This window comes from Hylobates moloch, unplaced genomic scaffold (genome assembly GCF_009828535.3).
Source record: "Hylobates moloch isolate HMO894 unplaced genomic scaffold, HMol_V3 SCAFFOLD_3, whole genome shotgun sequence".
NCBI lineage: Eukaryota > Metazoa > Chordata > Mammalia > Primates > Hylobatidae > Hylobates > Hylobates moloch.
The window spans coordinates 36,373,923-36,399,302 of record NW_026652278.1 but is presented as its reverse complement, the minus strand read 5'-3'; the positions used below and the strand labels follow the sequence as shown (position 1 = coordinate 36,399,302).

The 25,380-nt window shown below is 42.5% G+C and overlaps 1 protein-coding gene across 3 annotated transcripts in view; it reads right to left on the bottom strand.

The window, feature by feature from the left end:
• The window catches only part of ARHGAP19 (Rho GTPase activating protein 19), a 69,478-nt gene extending 44,325 nt beyond the window's left edge, over positions 1-25,153 (bottom strand). For 2 of the 3 annotated variants that reach the window (XM_032135349.2, XM_058436138.1), the window contains exons 1-2: positions 25,083-25,153; positions 376-641 (exon numbers count right to left, since the gene is read on the bottom strand). In XM_032135349.2, the coding sequence (XP_031991240.1) occupies positions 376-641; positions 25,083-25,138 (322 nt within the window). In that variant the 5' untranslated portion in view covers positions 25,139-25,153. The remainder of the gene's footprint in view (positions 1-375; positions 642-25,082) is intronic. The other variant, XM_058436139.1, reaches the window with a different exon arrangement.
• Between the last annotated feature and the right edge of the window lie 227 nt (positions 25,154-25,380).

Genomic DNA, 25,380 nt, shown 5'->3' with positions numbered 1-25,380 from the left:
GACCCTATCCCTTAAAAAAAAGAAAATTCAAGCATTCTGTTCTATAGTCTCTAGCTATGTAACTTTGGTCTTTAAAGATTATTTTCACATATTAATAGGGCATGAAAATCAAGACGCCCCGATAACTACCTAAGTTAATCATGTCATCTCTCAGGGACTGAAAATATTTGCTTCAGTTTAATTATTTATTTATCTAGACAGTTTTTATAATTTGTATTACTATTACTTAAGGTGTTACTACTTATAAAAACTGAAAAAAACGGCCAAAAAGAATGCTTTAAGTTAATAGCAACTCTTCAGTGAATGTGTAGATGTTGAGAGAGAAGCCCAGGGAGCAGCTGAGGCCTGCCCACCCTTCACAGACACATCTCCTACCCTTTCGCTTGAGAGACATGAGAGACCGGAAGAATCCTGATGCTGGGCCGGCCCCGCCAGGCAACTTAAGGTCCACTTCCCCCATTAGCTGAGCCAACTCAGTTCCAGGTAAATCGATGAGCCTTGTGATATTGCTGACCACCAACTCCGTGAAAACCTCAGGTTTCTCATGTCGGAGCTTCTCCACAAAAAAGTCAGGATTAAAGATAATGGGCTGACCTCGAAGGGAAGAATCATTGCAGATCACAAAACTGCAGATGGCATCACTGAAAAACACAGAAGAAAATCTTTCGGGACATCATTTTTGTATGTTTCTTATGCACTACTCATTGGGTTATTTGGTCCTGACTCCATGCAACGGCAGAGGTTTCCTTATAGTCAGCTTCCTTTAACTGAGCCAGATGTCCTTGAACACTGTTCCTTATAACCACAAAGCCTCACAGAAGGGAAGGCATTTATAGGTACATAAAACAGTAATTAATTCAGCTTTTCCCATATCCACAAATAGGTTTTACTTTAAAATCCTTCAATTCTGGATGCCTCTGACCCATCCATCATTATCTAAGTCCAACCTCTGCTCAGACAGGTTCTTCTCTCTAGGGCTCCTGTTCTTAGCTGGTTCTCTACTCTTACATTACATTGGGCTATACTCCTGGCAAAGCTCCTTTGAATCTCAGAAATCTTTTCTTCCCTGTTCTTTGTTTCCCAATGCCTACTATACCCCTGTATTAGTCCATTTTCATACTGCTATGAAGAAATATCCAAGACTGGGTAATTTATAAAGAAAAAGAGCTTTAATGGACTCACAGCTCCACATGACTGGGGAGGCCTCACAATCATGGCAGAAGGCGAAAGAGGAACAAAGGCACATCTTACATGGCAGTAGGCAAGAGAGTGTGTGCAGGGTAACTGCCCTTTATAAAACCATCAGATCTCATGAGACTTATTCACGCGGGGAAAAAACCACCTCATGATTCAATTACCTTCTACCGAGTTCCTCTCATGACATGGGGGGATTATGGGAGCTACAATTCAAAATGAGATTTGGGTGGGGACACAGCCAAACCATATCATTCCGCCCCGGCCCCTCCCAAATCTCATGTCCTCACATTTCAAAACCAATTATGCCTCCCCAACAGTCCCCCAAAGTCTTAACTTATTTCAGCATTAACTCGAAAGTCCACAGTCCAAAGTCTCATCTGGGACAAGGCAAGTCCCTTCTGCCTATGAGCCTGTAAAATCAAAAGCAAGTTAGTTACTTCCTAGGTACAATGAGAGTACAGGCATTGGGTAAATACACCCATTCCAAATGGGAGAAATTGGCTAAAACAAAGGGCTACAGGCCCCATGCAAGTCTGAAATCCAACAAGGCAGTAATTAAATCTTACAGCTGTGAAATAATCTCCTTTGACTCCACATCTCACATCCAGGTCATGCTGATCCAAGAGGTGGGTTCTCATGGTCTTGGGCAGCTCTGCCCCTGTGGCTTTGCTGGGTACATCCCCACTCCTGGTTGCTTTCACAGGCTGGCATCGAGTGTTTGCAGCTTTTCCAGGTGCACAGTGCAAGCTGTCAGTGGATCTACAGTTCTGGGATCTGGAGGATGGTGGCCCTCTTCTCACAACTCCACTAGGCAGTGCCCCAGTGGGGACTCTGTATGGGGGCTCCCATCCCACATTTTCCTTCTTCTGAACTGCCCTAGCAGAGGTTCTCCATGAGGGCTCCATCCCTGCAGCACACCTCTGCCTTGACATTGAGGCATTTCCATACATCCTCTGAAATCTAGGCTGAGGTTCCCAAACCTCAATTCTTGACTTCTGTGCACCCACAGGCCCAAAACCACAAGTAAGCCGCCAAGGCTTGGGGCTTGCCCCCTGTGAAGCAATGGGCTGAGCTGTACACTGGCCCCTTTTAGCCATAGCTGGGACCCAGGGCACCAAGTCCAGGGACTGTGCAAAGCAGCAAGGCCCTGGGCCCAGCCCACAATATCATTTTTCCTTGTAGGCCTCCAGGCTTGTGATGGGGAAGGGCTGCTACAAAGGTCTCTGACATGCCCTGGAGACATTTTCCCCATTGTCTTGGAAATTAGCATTTGGCTCCTCTTTATCTACACAAATTTCTGCTGTCAGCTTGAATTTCTCTGCAGAAAATGAGTCTTTCTTTTCTACTGCAGGCTGCAAATTTTTCAAACTTTTATGTTCTGCTTCCTCTTGAACACTTTGCCACTTAGAAATTTCTTCCACCTAAATCATCTCTCTCAAGTTCAAAGTTCCACAGATCTCTAGGGCAGGGGCAAAATGCCACCAGTCTCTTTGCACAGCAAGAGTGACCTTTATATAAGTTCCCAACAAGTTCCTCATCTCCATCTGAGACCATGTCAGTCTGGACTTCACTGTCCATTTCACTATCAGCATTTTGGTCAAAGCTATTCAACAAGTCTCTAGGAAGTTCAAAACTTTCCCACATCTTCCTGTATTCTGAGCCCTACATAATCTCTAGGAAGTTCCAAACTTTCCCACATTTCCCTGTCTTCTGAGTCCTCTAAACTGTTCCAACCTCTGCCTGTTACTCAGTTCAAAAGTTGCTTCCACATTTTCAGGTATCCTTACAGTAGTACCCAACTCTACTGGTACCAATTTACTGTATTAGTCTGTTCTCATGCTGTTAATAAAGACATACCAGAGACTCAGTAATTTATAAAGGAAAGAGAGGTTTAATGGACTCACAGTTCATTGGCTAGGGAGGCCTGACAATCATGGTGGAAGGCGAAGGGGAAACAAAGGTATGTCTTACACGGCAGCAGGCAAGAGAGCGTGTGCAGGGGAACTGTCCTTTATAAAAACATCAGCTCTTGTGAGACTTATTCACTGTCAAGAGAACAGCACAGGAAAAACCCACCCCCATGATTCAATTACCTCCCACTGGGCTCCTCGCAAACCGTGGGGATTATGGGAGCCAGAATTCAAGATGAGATTTGTGTGGGGACATAGCCAAACCATATCAACCCCTTTTTACTTCTAATATGTTGTTATATTTAAAAACTGTATAATTGAAACTCTTACAGCAGACACATAGTTTGTATCCATTAACAATAAATTCTAATGGCTTGTTCTAATCTTTATTATATAAACAGTCATCTATTATATAACCAACAAATGGTCATAACACAAGCTAGAGAGGACAAGTTATCATATCTCAGTCGGGCAGAATTGAAATTCACCTGACTCATACAAACATACCCACAGTAAAAGCAATCACAACTTAAAAGTGGTCCATTATACCCTAGGTACCAAAGCACTGTTCCAGGAAAAATGATGGCACTTCTAAATATTAAATATAACTAATCTACAAAGGACATTGTCAATACTACATGGATAATTGTTAATAACAGTATAGTGAAAACAAGGCATGGGTAAACTTCAAAATTCATCTCTATTTCCTTGAAAAATTATTACATGATTTAATCAATAGCCCACATCTTCAGTTGGTGGCTAGGAGATTCCTTCTTTTCTCTGAAATGATAATGTATTATCAGAAATAGCATAAAAATTAAAAACAAGGAATGTATGTCCTCAAGCCAAAAAGTAACTAAAAAAACTAGAATTTAAAATGCTTCTCTCTTCAACCTTTTTATACACTAGGTTATTTTTCCTGTTCAAATGCCAATGATGATAAATAAAAGCCAATTCGAATTAGAAGCAACTTCATCTTAAATCACTGACAAGAGCCTCTTTTTTTAACGTCAGCTTATTTCAGTCAAGAAACAAGGGTCAATATAAGACTATTGTTTATAATCACTGCCAATGAGAAATTACTACCCTATCAGGAGGGCCAGAAAAATCATAAAATGTGTAGCACCAAAAAGAGTCTTATAATTTACTGAGTCTAAACTAATCATTTTCTGGAATTCACATCCCTTTTAATTCTCAATAACTGATTCAGATCAAATTAGCATTAACATAAAAATGTGTATTAATAGCAACCATTACATTCCTGAAACAGAAACACACACATACCTAAAACTTACAGACTTCTATTAATGTCCAGAGCAAAACTCAGGATTCTAACACTTTCAACACAGTTGACCCTTCCAGCACTAAACTGCATCAAATATTGTACACAAGTGAGAAAGAAACTAGAAGCAACATGTATTGTTTTTCAATAGAATCCTTCCTACTTGGCCATCCTCCCCAAAACTACTCCCTCCTAAACAGCACAAACAGGTAGAAGAATAAACAGGTTCAAGACTGCTCCTACTATTTATAAAGAATACAAGAAAAAAAAAAGATACCTTGGAACTCCTAACACATACGTAACATGTAAACAATCTCAGTTTCTTTTCCCCTGTTTTTTCTCCCCTTTCTTCCCATGTTCATTCTTTCTTGTTATGTCACACTTTAATTTCTTTAAGCTAGTTCTTTTCTTTTCCCCTACTTCCTCACTTTTTCTGTGTGGACCATCTGGTAAAACAATATCTAAGAGATGGAAATAGTTAAAAGAGAAATCAAATGGAAGGTAAAAGATGGAAAAGAGTTATAGCGGGTTATTTTTCTTAAAGTTATTCCCATATCACAAAGCCCACTAATCCCTTTCCAAAGAATACACAATACCACAATATAAAGCTAAAAATATCAAGAAACATATTTAAGAACTTAAATTTATAGGACTAAAGAAAAAACTACTATGTTTAAGCAAAAACAACTTTCTACTCTACAATATTGTAAAACAAACTAAATATACTAAAGTTCAAGAAAATAAATACATTTCTTACATAAGTGCTGAAAGCTTCTGATGAGGCATTGGTAAATTGAAGAGACAGGAAGAAAGCTTTCCCCTTGTTTGTTGTGACAAAAAAACTCTCCTTTCCCTGCCCCAGCACAGCCTACGCAAATTCCAGACATGTTAGAGGATACAAGGGCACATTATGGGGCCTGAAAGGCAGTACTTAGGACTCTGAGCACTCATCTGCAAGTAGGAAAATAGAGATAAAAAACTAGACCAGTTTATTAACTGTATTTGCCAACGCATAGATGAAGCTCAAAAGCAGACTTCCATCACCACTTAAGTTATACTAGACGAAACAGTTACAAATGTAAAAGCATAGAACAGGTAGTTTTACAATATGGGGGAGGGGTGATCCCTACCTCACATCACAGACAAAAAATAAATTCCAAACCAAGTAAATATCTAAATATGAAAAGCCAAATTTAAAAACATTAAAAAACAATATAGAATAAATTAATGCAACAGAGGAAGAGTTTCTTAAACAAGACATAAAAAGCACAATCCCCAAAGAATCATAAATTTAACTACATTAAATTTTTCTGTATAACAAATGACATTACACACTAAATTTCTTAAAAATGAAGTCACAATGCCTCTAAAGAGAAATGGATAAAAGGGGAAGAAGAGTGGGAGAGAAAGTTTTCACTGTATGCTCTTTTGTATTTTCTGGATTTTATATTCATTTGAACATACTATCCATTCATAATAAATAAATAGATAAATAAATCTAAAACTTTAAAAGTAATAATAAAATACAAGACAAGCCACAGACTGAAAAAAAGATGTTTGCTATGCATATAACCAAGGATCAGTATTCAGAATTTATCAGTAAGCCTAAAAATTAATAAGGAAAAGACACTTGACTCAACAGAAAATTAGTCAAATGACATGATCAGTAATGCAGAGAAGAGGGGACCTAATGACTAATAAACATAAAAAGAATCTCAACTTCACAAGTTATCAGAATAAAGCAAATTTAAAAATAGTATCTTTGCCGGGCGCGGTGGCTCACGCTTGTAATCCCAGCACTTTGGGAGGCCGAGGCGGGCGGATCACGAGGTCAGGAGATCGAGACCACAGTGAAACCCCCTCTCTACTAAAAATACAAAAAATTAGCCGGGCGTGGTGGCGGGCGCCTGTAGTCCCAGCTACTCGGAGAGGCTGAGGCAGGAGAATGGCGTGAACCCGGGAGGCGGAGCTTGCAGTGAGCCGAGATTGCGCCACTGCACTCCAGCCTGGGCGACAGAGCGAGACTCCGTCTCAAAAAAAAAAAAAATAAAAAATAAAAAAATAAAAAATAGTATCTTTCCCTACTCATCACTTAGCAAAATCAAATTCAGGTGGTATATTTTTATTCTCAGTTTGCTATGTTTTTTTTTTTTTTTTTTTTTTTAAGAGTCTCACTCGTCACCCAGGCTGGAGTGCAGTGGCACGATCTCAGCTCACTGCGGCCTTTGCCTTCCAGAGGAGATATATATATTTATTTATATATTTACTTATTTATTTAAAATTGTGTACTGGTGTTTAATTTTATCAAACACTTATCAAAAATTTTTTGTGCCTCTATTGATGATCATATAATTTTTCTCCTTTATGGTAAATAATACTGATTTTCTATTGTTAAACCAGCCTTGCATTTCTCAAATAACTCAACTTTGCTGTGATGTATTATCATTTTTATATGTTGCTGAATTTGGTTTGCTAATAGTCTAGATTTCCCATTCATTCATAAGTGAGATTGGTCTTAAATTTTTCTTTCTTGTAATGTCTTCATTAGGTTTTATATCAAGGTTGTTCTAGCCTTATACACTTAGGTGGGAAATATTTCTTTTTTTTTTTTTTTTTTTTTTTTTTTCAGACAAAGTCTCACTCTGTTGCCTGAACTGGAGTGCAGTGGCACGATCTGAGCTCACTGCAACCTCCATCCACCTCTCAGGTTCAAGCAATTCTCCTGCCTCAGCCTCCTGAGTAGCTGGGACTAGGCACACGCCACCCCACCCATCTAATTTTTTTGTATTTTAGAAGAGACGGGATTTCATTGTGTTGCCCAGGCTGGTCTCGAACTCCTGAGCTCAGGCAATCTGCCCATCTCGGCCTCCCACAAGCATGAGCCACTGCGCCCAGCCAGTATGTCTTATTTTTCTATTTTCTGAAAAAATTTATGTGAGATTAGTGTTATTTCTTCTTTAAATATGTGACAGAATTGGTGGATGAAGCCATCTGAACCTGGAATTTTCTTTGTGAAAAAGTTTTTCGTTACACATTCCACTTATTTTGTGTTATGGGACTACTCACATTTTCCTTTACTTCTTGTGTTTATTTTGTTAAGTTGTAGATTTCAAGGAATTTGTCTATTGCACATAAATCTTCAAACTTTATTGGTATAAATTTGTATATAATATCCTCTTATCTTTTTTAATGTCTCTACGTTCCATAGTAATGTCCTCCTCTTTGTTCCTGATATTGGTAAGTTGTTTTTCAATGTAATTAGCTTTTTTTTTTTTTTTTTTTTGAGACGGAGTCTCGCTCTATCGCCCAGGCTGGAGTGCAGTGGCGCAATCTCGGCTCACTGCAAGCTCCGCCTCCCGGGTTCACGCCATTCTCCTGCCTCAGCCTCTCCGAGTAGCTGGGACTACAGGCGCCCGCCACCACGCCCGGCTAATGTTTTGTATTTTTAGTAGAGATGGGGTTTCACTGTGGTCTCGATCTCCTGACCTCGTGATCCGCCCGCCTCGGCCTCCCAAAGTGCTGGGATTACAGGCGTGAGCCACCGCACCCAGCCTGTTTGTTGTTTATTTCATTAGTTTCTTTTTTTTTTTCTTTGAGATGAAGTCTTGCTCTGTCTTCCAGGCCGGAGTGCAACAGCACAATCTTGGCTCACTGCAACCTCCGCCTCCCAGATTCAAGCAATTCTCGTGCCTCAGCCTCCCCAGTAGCTGGAATTACAGGCACACACCACCACACCCAGCTAATTTTTGTATTTTTAGTAAAGGCAGGGTTTCACCATGTTGGCCAGGCTGGTCTCAAACTCCTGACCTCAGGTGATCCACCCACCTCAGCCTCCCAAAGTACTGGAATTATAGGCATGAGCCACCACGCCCAGCCTATTTCATTAATTTCTGCTCTCTTTTTTTTTTTTTTCTTTTTTTTTTTGAGACAGAGACTCACTCTGTCGCCCAGGCTGGAGTACAGTGGCACTATCCTGGCTCACTGCAACTTCTGCCTCCTTGGTTCAAGCAATTCTTATGCCTTGGACTCCTGAATAGTTGGGATTACAGGTGAGTGCCATCATGCCCAGCTAATTTTTGTATTTTTAGTAGAGACAGGGTTTCACTATGTTGAGCAGGCTGGTCTCGAACCCCTGGGCTCAAGCAATCCACCCACCTCAGCCTCTCAAAGTGCTGGGATTACAGGCAGGAGCCACCACACCCAACCCACAACATTATTTTCTAAACAGCCAAAACTGAAAAAGCAAAATGTCCAGCAGAATTTTAATTTAATGGCTTTGTTTATTTGCAATGGAATATTACACAGTAATGAAAATGGACAGGCTCTAGCTATATGTACAGTCATAGCTAAATCTCACAAATGAAAAGCAAAAGAAGCCACACATACACACACACACAAACACATACACACAGACAACTACATACTATATGATGACATTTATATCAAATTTTAAAAATAAATGAAACTAGTATTTAGAGATACTTGCTTAAATGGTAAACTGTAAAGAGAAGCAGAAATGTATTTACCATAATATTCAGGATAATGGTTACCTTTTGTGGACAGTGATTAAGAGGCATGAAGGTATGAAAGAGTTCCTGAGGCCAGGCGCAGTGGCTCACGCCTATAATCCCAGCACTTTGGGAGGCCAAAGTGGGTGGATCACAAGGTCAGGAGTTCAAGACCAGCCTGGCCAACATAGTGAAACTCCGTCTCTACTAAAAAATACAAAAATTAGCCAGGCATGGTGGCGGGCACCTGTAATCCCAGCTACATGGGAGGCTGAGGCAGGAGAACTGCTTGAGCCCTGGAGGTGGAGGTTGCAGTGAGCTGAGATTGTGCCACTGTACTCTAGCCTGGGCAACAGTGCAAGACTCCATCTTAAAAAAAAAAAAAAAAAAAAAGAGTTCCTGAAGTGCTAATAATGTTCTTATGGATAAATCACTGAGCTATGGGAAAAGGGGAGCATTTGAAGCAAATATGGCAAAATGTTAAGATTTGCTAAAGCTGGGTAATGGGAAGAATACTGATTATATTATTCTAAAAACTTGTATTTATAATTGACGTTTCACAACAAATTTTTTTAAAGAAACCAAGTAGTTTTGGCTTAAATCTCACTTCAATTTGATATAAATATTATAGAAAATCAAAGTATATACTAAAGACTAATTTCCTCATCATAAAAGTTTTTACATAGATGGCCAGAACCAGGAAAATTAGTAGCTAGGTATGCAGGCATACAGAAATAACAAGGGCTCTGGGCAACTATCCCAAAGAATGATAGAGACAAACCCCTCAAAAAAGAACAATTTTGGGGGAGGTGGCCTGCAGGAGACACAGGGATTGACAGGATGTTGTGTGTAGCAGCTTCCCTCTGGTTACCAATGCTGAGGACACCACATCGGGGCTCTCCTGCCCACTGCTGTGGGTTGCCACCTCCAAGATAACCCCAATGCCAGTGACATCCTTCCCATCGGTCACCACTCCAGCACCAGAAACCTATGAAGGCTGCAACAGCTGTGTTTACTGTTTTAAAGCACTGTTAATAATACCTGCTTTTGGATAGAATGTAAAGAAGATGGGAGCTACTGTTCACATAATTCAACAGTTAGAGACTGTGGTGTGGTGAACAGGACAGACTTCTGTTTTGTGCCAACTGCCACTCTGGTGCCAATCAATTCCACAGTGACACATAGATCCAGTGTTTCACACTCAGTGAATCTGAGCAGATTTGCTGAGGCTTTGTATGTTGAGTCCACAATGACTTCTTATGGATTTTGTGGAAATCTTGGGAAACAGAGAAGCCTAAAGGAAATTATAATTCCCATTATCCAGAGTTAAAACCACAACTCTGCCTTTCTCTTCTACAACTTCCACCACAGTTACTACATCAGGTACAACAAATACCACTGTCCTTGTCGTCAGTGTACAGGCTATAATTTTCTTTCTTTATAAATTCTACACATCTAAGAAACAAACTTATACTCTGTAAGCAGACCCATTACACTGGTAGGGACTGGAGATTCATTCACGTAACACACTGAAACCAAAATACTATCTTTCAAGATGTCCCACATGGAAGACGCTATTCCAGGATCTTTCGATTTCCAAAAGATGCATATAAGCTATTTGAGAGCATCATCCCTGAAGGAAAAATCAGTTAAATCATTTTGTTCAACAGGAAAATTTTAAATATTCTGCACGAATCCTTGTGGCAGTCTTATTTTAAATGGTTGCTGCTTTGGGATTATGTTTCTTTTTTTCTTGACATGCCAAACGTAACTTTCTGTAAGTGACAGAAAATGCTGTCTAGTGCAGACAATGTCAGGACTCTTAGCAGTTTAAATTTAGTCACTTTAAAGCCTGAAAGCTGCATTATTTTCATCCTAACTCAAGATATAACTCAGTGAATAGAATTGAGAAGAGTGTGCCAAATGAGTATCAATCAGGTGGATTGTGGCCTATCATGCCAAAGTGGCATAAATGTATCAATCTAATAATACTAAAAAAAAATAATTTGTATAACCTACTTATAGTATACAATTACCACTTTTACCACTAGATGGAACCCTACATGTAAGGTGATATGCTCGGTGAAAGGACTGGAAACAATCCACAGCTGAAAAATCAATTACAGAAAAATGAAATGCAAGTGCTTCTGAGGCATGTTGAAACCATGAATCTGCAAAATTCAAGGCAGTTAAAAAAAAAAAACTGCATCCTGCAGATGTATCTTTTGGCTGACTATACCAAAACTGCATACCCACAAAACTAAATGTTTCCTCCCTGGTGAATTGCCTAACTTGATTTGTTTTCCAAGAACCACAACCTTGGCAAGATTTATCAAAATATGAGCTATATTTAAAGTTGTCTAAATCTGATTTACCACCCTGAGAGAAATATGCACTCTCTCTTACTGCTTTTTCGACTCTAAAAGGCTCTGAAACACAGCTTTAAATGTGTCACTTTGTTGGAAAGCTGTTAGATAAGAAATACAACCATCAAAGAAAAGACTGTATTCTTCCCTCTTTCTATATATCAAATTTAAGCCAGTATCATGAAAGTTGTGCATAAAAAGAGAAGAGAAAACTAAACAGGCCCTATATGTCCAAGCTGATGGTGCTTTTTAATACCAGACAGTTCAACATTAATAAGTAGTACCACAATTCAGGGAACGATATCCAATTTCTTAGATAAAATTTTTGAAACATTTATACCCTAAGGTCTGCCCTTAAGAGTAGCTGTGCAATGTTTTATAGTATGGACTACAAAATTATCTCTAAGTTAGACTCCAAAAGTCTGCAAATATATTTAGCCCTTATATTTGATCTCAATCTGAACAAATTTCTTTCTTGCTTGCTTTTGTGTGTGTGGGTTTTTTGTTTTTTTTGTTTGTTTGTTTGTTTGTTTGTTTGTTTGTTTGTTTGAGACTGGGTCTTCCCTTGTTGCCCAGGCTAGAGTGCAATGGCATAATCATGACTCACTATAGCCTCAACTGCCTGAGCTCAAGCAATTGCCCCACCTCGTCCTCCCAAGTAGCTGGGACCACAGACATGCACCACCACACCTGCCTAATTTTTTTTATTATTTGTAGACACAAGTCTTTCTACGTTGCCCAGGTCTCAAATTCCTGGGCCCAAGTGATCCTCGCACCTCGGCCCCCCAAAGTGCTGGGATCACAGGCATGAGCCACCACGCCCAGCCCAAATTTCAAACTAATAATACAACTTAACCAAAATTAAATTGGCAAACTATTCTGAGATGAAAAAACTCTTGATTGCCTACCTTCTTAACCTAAACATTTTTGGAATCCTAATCTAAGATTCTGCCCTATGGAATGACAATGTAATATTCTCAGTCAAGAATGACAAGTATCAATAATGCCAATTTACTGACTTATTTATTTGCTTGGCAATTTTTATCTTTTTGGGTGTCATATGAATAAGCATTAATTATGCTGCTGACACCTTCCTTAATTTTTCTCCCTCACACTAGTGTACAATGGGAAGAAAGTTATTTGTATCAAGAAAGTAACATCAGGCTGGGTGCAGTGGTTCACATCTGTAATCCCAGCACTTTAGGAGGCCGAGGTGGGCAGATCATTTGAGGTCAGGAGTTCAAGACCAGCCTAGCCAACATAGTGAAACCCAATCTCACTAAAAATACAAAAGAATTATCTGGGTGTGGTGGTACACACCTGTAATCCCAGCTACAAGGGAGGCTGAGGAAGGAGAATCACTTGAACCCGGGAGGCGGAAGTTGCAGTGAGCCGAGATCGCACCACTGCACTCCAGCCAAGGTGACAGACTGAGACTCCGTCTCAAAAATAATAATAATAATTAAAAGGAAAAAAAGTAACATCAAAATTCCCTATTAATTTGGAAAAAGTTCTATAGGATGCTTCACTGATAATACAGTCTCTTTCTTACCATTTATCTAAAAAATATTTGCTCCTCAGAAAAGCAGAGTCAATGCTTCATGAGCTTCTCTTTTCCTACACTTTTTTTTTTTTTCCCCGAGACAGGGTCTCACTCTGTTGACCAGGCTGTAATGCAGTGTGCAATCATAGTTCACTTCAGCCTTGAACACCTGGGCTCAAGGGATCCTCCCACATCAACCTCCCAAAGTGCTAAGACTGAAGGTGTGTGCCACCACACCTGGCTAATTTTTTAATTTTTTTGTATAGCCCAGGGTCTCACTACGTTGACCACACTAGTCTCAAACTCCGGGCCTCAAGCGATCCTCCCGGCTCAGCCTCCCAAAGTGCTGGCATTACAGGTATGAGCCACTGCACCCAGCCTCCTACAGACTTTTAAGTGCCATGAGTCTCAGGCAATTAAAACTAGAAGTACTTCTATGTATGATCAGATTAGGTCCTAAAAGACTACTTCTATATTCATTTGTTCCAAAGTTCAGAGTGACACATACTATCCAAGAGACAGCTAATGGTTTTTGTTCTGGCACATGACTTGTTCATATCTACACAAGTTCACAAATTGAAAATTCTTAAGAGTTTCTGGCCAGGCACAGTGGCTCATGCCTATAATTCCAACACCTTGTGAGGACAAGGTGGCAGGATCACTTGAGCCTAGGAGTTCAAGACCAGTATAGGCAACCTGACAAGACTCTGTCTCTACAAAAAAAAAAAAAAATTGTTTTTAAATTAGCCAGGCATGGTTGCTTGAGTCTATGGTCCCAACTACTCAGGAGGCTGAGGTGGGAGGATCACCTGAGCCCAGGAGGTCAAGGCTGCAGTGAGGTGTGTTCTTGCCCCTGCACTCCAGCCTGAGTAATAACAGAGTGAGACCCTGTCTCAAAAAAGAAAAGAGTTTCTATACTTGTAGTCAGCCAGAAATATTCAATATTTCACAAACTTAACCATAAATCTTTTCATCAACCAGCATTAAGAAGGTGAATTGCTTTTCTGAGACATATGGTACCCAAACAAGAAATCAATCACTCGTGTGTCATTTAAAATCAATCCAATCATGATCTACTAATTGCTTTGTAACTTTAAGGTATTGTAAGGTATAGGGACAAAAACTAAGGTAAGTCTCTGGCCTCCAGGAACTGAAAATTCACTAAGTGCTACGCAATTTCAAATAGTAGCTAAAGACCACAACACAAAAGATGATATAAGATCATTAATAGCCAAATGCATGATACAGACAATAAAGGCTCTAAGAATTCAGGAGAGAATCTTTTACACGTATACAAGAGATGTGAGCTAGATCTTAAAGACGAGTAGGAGTTAGACAGTGGGAGAAAAAAAGATGGCTAATACTTAAGGTGCTTTTTGGTTTCTCAGGGTTTTTTTAAGAAACATAAAATGTTTTCGCCACACATTAGTGGCCAGCCCTTTTCAAAACATAAATTTAAAGAGAGGTACACAGGGGAGTTACAGAGATAGCACAGTGGACATCTGCTGCTTTTGACTTCCCAATATGTATTTTCCCCTTCCTCTGGTAACAGCACCCCCATTTTCCTTTAAGCAATAAACCTCTCCCCATCTTTCAAATCTATGTGATCTGGTGGGCACTGCCTGTGAGCATGTCACCCAAGCTTAACCAACTGAAACATTCTATTCCCTTCATGAATCCAAGCAAAGGCCCACAAGTCAAACCAGGACAAAAAGTCCCAGCTCCAAGACTCTTGTGAAATCCTAAAATTGCTAAGCTGGTGGGATGTAAGACTGACACCGTTGGTGGCCTATTACTGCCACTTTTTATACAGAATCTGCCTTCTTAGGAAGCAAATACAGAGGAAACCAGATCTAAGACAGTAAAGAGGTAGATATCTAGCGACACTGAGATTTGAGATTTTCCATACAGATTAAACCATACTTGATTTATCCCCTGGACTTTTCAGTTTCTTGAGCCAATTAATAGAGTCTCTTTTTGCTTAAGCTAGTTTTAGTTTCTATCACATATAACTGAAAGAATCCTAACAAATATGAATGTGTAAGTCTGTTTGTCCCAGTATGAATCTCGGCCCTCCCTTCTGTATCTTCCCCTTCAGAGCAATGGCTGCCATTCAGTCAGCTATGGCCATGCCATCTCCAGCAAGGTCTGGAACTCTGCCCTAGGGAACCTCTTCCTTGTACATTCTATCTCAGCTGATTCCTGTATCTATTTATATATTTCTTAGAGATCTCTTTACTTCTTACTAGCCAATTCATTGTTACTCAAATCCCCAGTTATAGTTTATAACCTATTAAACGTTCTCTGTTTAAAGTACTATCTAGTTTCTTTCTTCTTTTTTTTTTTTTGAGACAGAGTCTCACTCTTGTCGCCCAGGCTGGAGTGCAGTGGTGCGATCTCGCTCACTACAACCTCCCAGGTTCAAGCGATTCTCCTGCCTCAGCCTCCCGAGTAGCTGGGATTACAGGTGCCTGCCACCACACCTGGCTAATTTTTGTATTTTTAGTAGAGATGGGGGTTTCACCATATTGACCAGGCTGGTCTTGAACTCCTGACCTCAGGCAATCCACCCACCTCAGCCTCGCAAAGTGCTGGGATTACAGGCGTGAGCCACCGCGCCTGGCTATTACTATGTAGTTTCTATGGCCTAGCTGAACTTAGTTTATATCGGGTGACAGTAGCAAAACATCAGCACAAAATAAATAGGCTCCAGCATCTGTAGAAACAACCGATCCTAAAAGATGGTTAGTAAAAGTGTAGGTGAGAGTGTTCACCGAAGGTGACCAGAGGGCATCTTCGGGAGGCTGAGGTGGGTGGATCGTGAGGTCAAGAGTTCGAGACCAACCTGGCCAACATGGTGATACCCCATCTCTACTAAAAATACAAAAATTAGCCAGCATGGTGGCGCATGCCTGTAGTCCCAGCTACTCGGGAGGCTGAGGCAGGAGAATTGCTTGAACCCAGGAGGCAGAGGCTGCAGTGAGCTGAGATCATGCCACTGCACTCCAGCCTGGGCAACAGAGTGAGACTCTGTCTCAAAAAAAAAAAATTGTATTTCAATCACTCTTGCTATACTGTTTCCAACCAGAAATGATGCACTTATTGGGAGGGAATTGGGAAACCAAGACAGAAATCAGATCTTAGATGGGTCATATTTTAGATAAGAGACATTAAAGTTTAAGACTCAGAAGGAACCAGACATGGTGGCTCACACCTGTAATCCCAGCACTTTGGGGTGCCAAGGTGGGAGGAGTACATGAGCCCAAGAGTTTGAGACCAGCCTGCGCAACACAGTGAAACTTCATCTCTATTTAAAAAAAAAAAAAACTGTCTCAATATTAATAATGATTATATCTATCTGGTAAATTGAAGTGGCTAGTTTACCTTTTTTCTACATATTTTTCTTTCCTTTTTTTCTTTTTTTTAGAGACAGGGTCTCACTCTGGCACCCAGGCTGGAGCACAGTGGTGTCATCATAGCTCACTGCAGCCTTAAGCTCCTGGGTTCAAGCAATCTTCCCACCTCGGCCTCCCCAGTAGCTAGGACTACAGGTGCGCACCACCACATCTGGCTTTTTTCTCTTATTTTTATTTGTATTTTTTGCTTTTTGTTTTTGAGACATTGCCTCACTCTGTTGCCCAAGCTGGAGTATAGTGGTGCAATCTCGGCTCACTGCAACTTCTGCCTCCCAGGTTCAAGCGATTCTCCTGCCTCAGCCTCTTGAGTACCTGGGATTACAGATGTGCGACACCATGCCTGGCTACTTTTTTGTCTTTTTAGTAGAGATAGGGTTTCACCATGTTGGCCAGGCTGGTCTCGAACTACTGACCTCAAGTGTTCTGCCCACCTTGGCCTCCCAAAGTACTGGGATTACAGGCGTGAGACACTAAGACCAGCCCCTGTTTTTTTCTACATATTTTTCTAGCCTTCTGTAGTAAATATTATATAAGTTTATTTCATAGTGGGTAAAGAGGGGAAAAAGTATATACTGGGGGTTTTTTGAGGCAGGGTCTTGTTCTGTTGCCCATGCTAGAATGGTGGCATAATCACGACTCACTGCATCCTTGACCTCCCAGGCTCAACCAATCCTCCTGCCTCAGCCTTCCTAGTAGCTGAGACCACAGGCATGTGCCACCACACCTGGCTAATTCTTTTTATTTTTAGTAGAGACAATGTCTTGCTAGGTTGCCCAGGCTGGTCTCAAACTCCTGGGCTCAAGTGATCCTACCACCTCAGCCTCCCAAAGTGGTAGGATTACAGGTGTGAGCCATCACTCTTAGCCAAACTATATACTCTTAACAAAAAAGAAAGAAAAAAAAAGTATATACTTTTTTTTTTTTTTTTCCTGTGAGACTGAGTCTCGCTCTGTCACCCAGGCTGGAGTGCAATGGTGTGATCTCAGCTCGCCACAACCTCCGCCTCCCGGGTTCAAGCGATTCTCCTACCTCAGCCTCCCAAGTAGCTGCGATTACAGTCACACACCACTGCACCCAGCTAATTTTTTGTATTTTTAGTAGAGACAGGGTTTCACCATGCTGGCCAGGCCAGTCTTAAACTCCTGATCTCAGGTGATCCGCCTGCCTCCGCCTCCCAAAGTGCTGGCATTACAGGCATGAGACACCGTGCAAGGCCAAAAGTATATACTCTTAAAGCTTCAATGGATTTGTAGGTTGTAGATGTTCCATATAAAAAATGGCTGGACACAGAACAATGAGAATGTAGTTAACATTAATTAACTATACACTTAATAGGTAAGATGATAAATTGTTATGTTTTTTAATACAATTTTTTTAAAACAAATTTATTTTTATTTATTTATTTATTTTTTAACAACAGGGTCTCAGTCACCCAGGCCAGAGTGTAGTGGCAGCATTCTAGCTTATTGCAGCCTCAAACTCTTGAGCTCAAGTGATCCTCCTGCTTCAGCCTCCCAAGTAGCTGGGACTGCGACTGCAGGTATGTGCCACCATATCTAGATTTTTTTTTTTTTTTTTTTTTTTGAGATAGTCTCTCTGTCACCCAGGCTGGAGTAGAGTGGCACAATCTCAGCTCACTGCAACCTCCAGCTCCCAGGTTCAAGCAATTCTCCTGCCTCAGCCTCCTTAGCAGCTGGGATTACAGGCACCCGCCACACACCCAGCTAATTTTATATTTTTAGTAGGGACAGGGTTTCATCATGTTGGCCAGGCTGGTCTCAAACTCCTGACCTCAAGTGATCTGCCCGCTTCGGCCTCCCAAAGTGCTGCGATTACAGGCATGAGCCATCACACTTGGCCTAAGCCAAATGTAATGTTTACAACAAAAAGTGTATGGATTTCCTATATCACTCTTTATAATGCTACCCACACACTTGTTCTGACCAAAGTAAACTTGTGCAACAGTATCTGCTTTGCTTTATGCTGTGGTTTCATGCCACTTATCAGTTTATGCAGATTAATTTTAAAATTCTATTTTCTTCTTTCTCCTCCTTCCAAGACAGGCTTTATTTACAAATATGATCAAACTCTCTAAACCTGATCATTGATAAAATGTAAAATAAAACCAAATTCAATAAAATCCCCTGAAGAAATCTACTCCTCATTACCCTTCAGATAGAATTTAACAGCACAAATACAAAACTAGATTCAGATATTTAAACCAGGTTTTCTCACTTAACTTGTGCATGTAAGAATAGACAAGTCTTCCTGGGATCAATAAAGGTTTAATCATTTTTCTCAAAGGAACACATTACTGTCTTATTACAGAAAAAGCAATTTAACAAAAAGGCTCAGGCCAGGCACGGTGGCTCACACCTGTAATCCCAACACCTTGGGAGGCCAAGGCGGGTGGATCACCTGAGGTCAGGAGTTTGAGACCAGCCTGGCCAACATGATGAAACCCTGTCTCTACTAAAAATACAAAAATTAGCTGGATGTAGTGGCACATGCCTGTAGTCCCCAGCTACTCAGGAGGCTGAGGCAGGAGAATTGTTAAAACCCAGAAGGCAGAGGTTGCAGTGAGCCAAGATTGTGCCACTGCACTCCAGCCTGTGCCACAGATCAAGACTCCGTGTCAAAAAAATCAAGGCTCAGAAGTCATGTTTACTAACCAATATTCCATACCTGAGGTATATGTAAATTAACAGGATATAGAACCCTTTCCACATCTTCAGGCACCTCCCCTGTCCTCCAAAAACATTTCCAGGCATTCTACCGTCTGTTCCTAAGCTGGCTCTTCATGTAATAATAGTTAGCACTTTCTTTTTAAGTCTCTTTTTAATTAAAAAATACTAAGTTGTGTGTATTTCCCTACTGCCAATTATGAGGAGAAGTAGCTTTATTTCATTTCCTGCTTTCGCCTTTTCTCTTTGACCCTTAAAGGTCTCTATTATGTTTATACTATTATTGGTAAAGTGGATAGTTTCTTTTTTTGTTTTTGTTGTTGTTGTTTGTACAGGGTCTCACTCTATCACCCAGGCTAGAGTGCAATGGCAGGATGATGGCTGTTTGCAGCCTCCACCTCCCAAGCTCAAGTGATCCTCCCACCTTAGCCTCCCAAGTAGCTGGGACCACAGGCGTGCATCACCACACCTGGCTATGTGTTTTTATTTTTTTATAGGATCTCCCTATATTGCCCAGGCTAGTCTCAAACTCCTGGCCTCAGGCGATCCTCCTGTCTCTGCCTCCCCCTCCCAAAATACTGAGATTACAGGTGTGAGCCACCAGGCCTGGCAGTGGATATTTTCTACTTGTGATTCCCCTTCAGTATTGTCCACTTAAGAGTAACTTGAAAGTATAAGAAACGAAATGTGTTAAATTTTAAAGGACCATTCTACTTAATAAAAACCAGAAATGGAAGGGAGGGGGTGTTCCTCATCAACAGGTCAAAAACATAACATGGGAATCTTTATAGGCAGAGCAATTTTTCCTTGTTTAAATCTTTAACCAGGTGCAGTGGCTCACATCTATATTCCCAACACTTTAGGGGGCCAAGGTAAGAGGAATGCTTGAGCCCAGGAGTTTGAGGCCCACCTGGGCAACATAGGGAGACTCAAACTCTAGAATAAATTTTTAAAATTAGCCGAGTGTGGTGGCGCATGCCTGTAGTCCCAGCTACTTGAGAGGCTAAGGTGGAAGGATTGCTTGAGCCCAGGAGGTCGTGGCTATAGTAAGCCATCATCATGCCACTATGCTCCAGCCTGGACCACAAAGTGAGATCCTGTCTCAAAAAAAATCATAGTAAGTTTTTAAAAATAAATCTTTTGGCCAGGTGCGGTGGCTCACGCCTGTAATCCCAGCACTTTGGGAGGCCAAAGCAGGCGCATCACCTGAGGACGGGAGTTTGAGACCAGCCTGACCAACATGGAGAAACCCTGTCTCTACTAAAAACACAAAATTAGCCAGGCGTGGTGGCACATGCCTGTAATCCCAGCTACTCGGGACACTGAGGCAGGAGAATCTCTTAAACCCAGGAGGTGGAGGTTGCAGTGAGCCAAGATGGTGCCATTGCATTCCAGCCAGGGCAACAAGAGTGAAACTCCATCTCAAGAATAAATAAATAAATAAATAAATAAATAAATAAATAAATTTTTTTTTTTTTTTTTTTTTTTTTGGAGACGGAGTCTCGCTCTGTCACCCAGGCTGGAGTGCAGTGGCGCAATCTCGGCTCACTGCAAGCTCCGCCTCCCGGGTTCACGCCATTCTCCTGCCTCAGCCTCGCCGAGTAGCTGGGACTACAGGCGCCCGCCACCACGCCCGGCTAATTTTTTGTATTTTTAGTAGAGACAGGGTTTCACTGTGGTCTCGATCTCCTGACCTCGTGATCCGCCCGCCTCGGCCTCCCAAAGTGCTGGGATTACAAGCATGAGCCACCGCGCCTGGCCAATAAATAAATATTTTATTAAAAGAAATTAAAGCATTTGTAATTATTAGGAGCAGTGTTAAAATAACGATGAAAAACAAAAAGCTGGGCAGTTCTAAATGTCACATATTCTGCATTCAATATTTACATATGTATTCATCTGTGTAAATCAGACTATTTTTTCCTCTTCTTTATGGAATACAAGGGGCCACACTATCAACAGAACATTAGAAAGATTAACCCCTGCAGCCAGGCGTAGTAGCTCACGCCTGTAATCCCAGCACTTTGGGAGGCTGAGGCGGGTGGATCATGAGGTCAAGAGATGGAGACCATCCTGGCCAACATGGTGAAACCCTGTCTCTACTAAAAATACACAAATTAGCTGAGCGTGGTGGCACGTGCCTGTAGTCCCAGCTACTTGGGAGGCTGAGGCAGGAGAATCGCTTGAACCTGGGAGGCAGAGGTTGCAGTGAGCTGAGATCATGCCACTGCACTCCAGCCTGGGCAACAGAGTGAGACTCCATCTCAAAAAAAAAAAAAAAGAGAAGTTTGGGATTTCTGTAAGGCATTTTGAGGGCAGGACACACATGTATTTATCACATATTCCCAGTGCTTAGCTTGTGTAGGTGGTCAATAATTAGTGAATAATAGTCTGTCATTTCTAAGAGAAATATTTTCTCATGGTGATAAATACTTTACAGATTCTTTCTTGCTGTGCAGGGATTAATCTTTTTTTCTTCTTCTTTTTTTTTTTTAGATGGATTCTTGCTCTGTCACCAGGCTGGAGTGTAGTGTCACGATCTCAGCTCACTGCAACCCCTGCCTCCTGGGTTCAAGCGATTCTCCTGCCTCAGCCTCCCAAGTAGCTGGGACTACAGGTGTGTGCCACCATGCCCGGCTAACTTTTTTTTGTATTTTTAGTAGAGACGGGGTTTCACTGTGTTAGCCAGGATGGTCTCGATCTCCTGACCTCATGATCCACCTGCCTCGGCCTCCCAAGGTGCTGGGATCACAGGCGTGAGCCACCGGGCCTGACTTCTTTTTTTTCTTTGAAATGTAGTCTCGCTCTGTCGCCCAGGCTGGAGGGCAATGGCGCTATCTCAGCTCACTGCAACCTCCACCTCCTTTGTTCAAGCGATTCTCCTGTCTCAGCCTCCCAAGTAGGTGGGATTACAGGCACACGCCACCACGCTCTGCTATTTTGTGTATTTTTAGTTGAGACGGGGTTTCACTGTGTTCCCCAGGCTGATCTTGAACTCCTGAGCTCAGGTGATCAAACCGCCTCGGCCTCAAAGTGCTAGGATTACAGGCGTGAGCCATCGCACCCGGCCCACTTCTCTTTTACAATATGGAATTGATGAAATGGTTTCAGGTTCAGGTAAGATTGTGTGAATACCTACTGATCATGTAATTAACTAATACTCTCACTGAAAATTTAAATTCAACTGGCAATATACTATAAAGAAATTCAGGCCAGGCGCAGTGGCTGACATCTATAATCCCAGCACTTTGGGAGCCCAAGGCAGGAGGATCACTTATGCCAGGAACTCAAGACCACCCTGGGCAACATGGCGAGACCCTGGTTTCTACAAAAAAAAACAAAACAACAACAACAAAAACACTAGCTGGGCATAGTGGCACGTGCCTGTAGTCCCAACTATTCAGGAGGCTGAGGAGGGAGGATCAGTTGAGCCCAGGAGGTTGAGGCTGCAGGGACCTGTAATCGTATCACTGCACTCCAGCCTGGGCAACAGAAGGAGCCCTGTGTTAAAAAAAAGAAAAGAAAAGAAAAGAAATTCAAACTACTCTTGCTATGGAATAGTATTTTATTTGTCCTCAGATTTTCACCAAAATTTAGAATTTTTTAAAGAACTGGATGAAGGATGATCTAATCAAATGTATCAATCACCTCTACAGCTCCTGGGCAAAAAAAAAAAATGATCAACCATTTATAGGCAGCTTCAATAGTGGAAAACTCGGGCAATTGGGTCCCCTCCCTTTGTATGGGAACTCTGTTTTCACTCTATTTCACTCGATTAAATCTTGCAACTGCACTCTTCTGGTCTATGTTTGTTACGGCTGGAGCTGAGCTTTCGCTCGCCATCTACCACTGCTGTTTGCCACTGTCGCAGACCCACCGCTGACTCCCATCCCGCTGCTGACTCCCATCCCTCCAGATCTGGCAGGGTGTCTGCTGTGCTCCTGATCTAGCGAGACTCCCATTGCCACTCCCGATCGTGCTAAAGGCTTGCCATTGTTCCTGCATGGCTAAGTGCCTGGGTTCGTCCTAATCAAGCTGAACACTAGTCACTGGGTTCCACGGTTCTCTTCCGTGACCCACGGCTTCTAATAGAGCTATAACACTCATCACATGGCCCAAGATTCCATTCCTTGGAATCCCTGAGGCCAAGAACCCCAGATCAGAGAACACGAGGCTTGCCACCATCTTGGAAGCGGCCTGCCATCATCTTAGAAGCCGCTCGCCACCATCTTGGGAGCTCTGTGAGCAAGGACCCCCTGGTAACATTTTGGCGACCAGGAAGGGGCATCCAAAGCGTTTGTCTCTTCCAGAATTGAAACTGTAAAACTACAAATCATTCTTCAAATGGAACCCCAGATGCAGTCCATGACTAAGATCCACCGCGGACCCCTGGACCGGCCTGCTAGCTCATGCTCCGATGTTAATGACATGGAAGGCACCCCTCCCGAGGAAATCTCAACTGCACAACCCCTACTACGCCCCAGTTCAGCAGGAAGCAGTTAGAGCGGTCATCGGTCAACCTCCCCAACAGCACTTGGGTTTTCCTGTTGAGAGGGGGGACTGAAAGACAGTACTAGCTGGATTTCCTAGGCCAACTAAGAATCCCTGAGGCTAGCTGGGAAGGTGACCGCATCCACCTTTAAAAACGGGGCTTGCAACTTAGCTCACACTCAACCAATCAGAGAGCTCACTAAAATGCTAATTAGGCAAAAAACAGGAGGTAAAGAAACAGCCAATCATCTCTTCCCTGAGAGCACAGCGGGAGGGACAAGGATCGGGATATAAACCCAGGCATTAGAGCCAGCAACGGCAACCCCCTTTGGGTCCCCTCCCTTTGTATGGGAGCTGTGTTTTCACTCTGTTTCACTCTATGAAATCTTCCAACTGCAAAAAAAAAAAAAAGAGTGGAAAACTCTTCCGTATCATATTTTATTTTATTTATTCACTTATTTGAGACATAGTCTTGCTCTGTCACCCAGGGTGGAATGCAATGGCACATCTGGGCTCACTGCAACCTCCGCCTCAGCCTCCTGAGTAGCCAGGACTACAGGCGCCCGCCACCACACCCGGCTAATTATTGTATTTTTAGTAGAGACGGGTTTTCATCATGTTGGCCAGGCTGGTCTCGAACTCCTGACCTCAGGTGATCCACTCCCCTCGGCCTCCCAAAGTGCTGGGATTACAGGCGTGAGCCACCATGCCCGGCCCCATATCATATTTTAAGTAACACACTCAACCACGCTCATCTGGGCTCAGGAAGAAGCCGGGTCACAAAGTTGTTAGTTTCCCAAGATTCTTGGAATCTCCTATTGGGTACAAATGGAACCAAAAGACGCCAAACCGAAGTATTTTACTGAGTTACACTGAGGCAACGTAAATAAACTCAATCTATTGAATTACACCAAAAACAAAATTGTAATCAATTAAGACAACTTAGGTCTCAAGGCTAAGGCAACACCACCTCGAAATTCTCTCCTGAAAACGCTAAATCTCGGTGTGGCTGCTTAGGAAGGAACATCCTGTGGAAATAAAGTCATGATGTCCTGGACTACAGATCCCTCTCCCATCTGCTCCTTAGCTGTTCTACTAGGAAGAATAAAATCTATTGCGTAGAGTTGTCATTATCGGCTAAGCTCAGTGCTAGCTTTAAAGGGATTGTCTTATTCAATCTTGACACTTGGAAATAGGCATCCTCATGTCCCTTTGCAGATGAAGAAACTGAAGTCGAGAGAGGTTTAAAAACTGGCCCAAGGACTCAACACCGTTTCTAATTGACACTCAAATCCTTGCTCGGACCTGAACGCACTAAGTGCCTCGGAGAAGATGTGAAGCGCTGTGTGTAACGGTGAGGAATTCGCCAACCAGCCCTGGACTTCCGTTTCCTCGCCATCAAGAAGTGTATCCGCGCCAAAGCGATCAGCGCCAGCTGGACGTCTGCAGCCAGCGCAGCGGGAGGAGCCCCCTCAGGCACCAGCAGGACAGAGCGAGGGGCTTGGCTGGAGCCCAGCGCCCAGGCCCGACCCCCGCGCCTCAGCCCCCGCAGGCGCGACAATGAGAAACGCCGTGGGAGAAAGAAACAAAGCCCGAACCGTGCGTCTCCGTGACCCAAGGCAAAGGCGGCAGGACTACCAGCCCAAGGCCGCGTTTCCCAGGAAACTGGACCAAACTCAGCTCACCTCCGGCGGGATTCGCGGGCTGGCACCTCCCCTTCGCTCTGTGCCTCAGCCGCCATCTTCGTCAGCAAACTTCTTTCACCGCCCCACCTTAGGTCCCGCCCCCACATATTTGGATTGGCTAATATGTTTTCACCTCTTCCGTGCGATTGGATGACTCGACCGCCCCTCCTCAACCTGAACCGTTTAATATATTATTGGCCTATTCAAATGACTAACCGTCATTGGTCGTTCCCAGCCCTGGCGGAAAAAAAGGGAGGGGCGGGGAAAGACGACCCAGCCCCGAGGCCTGCCGGGAGTT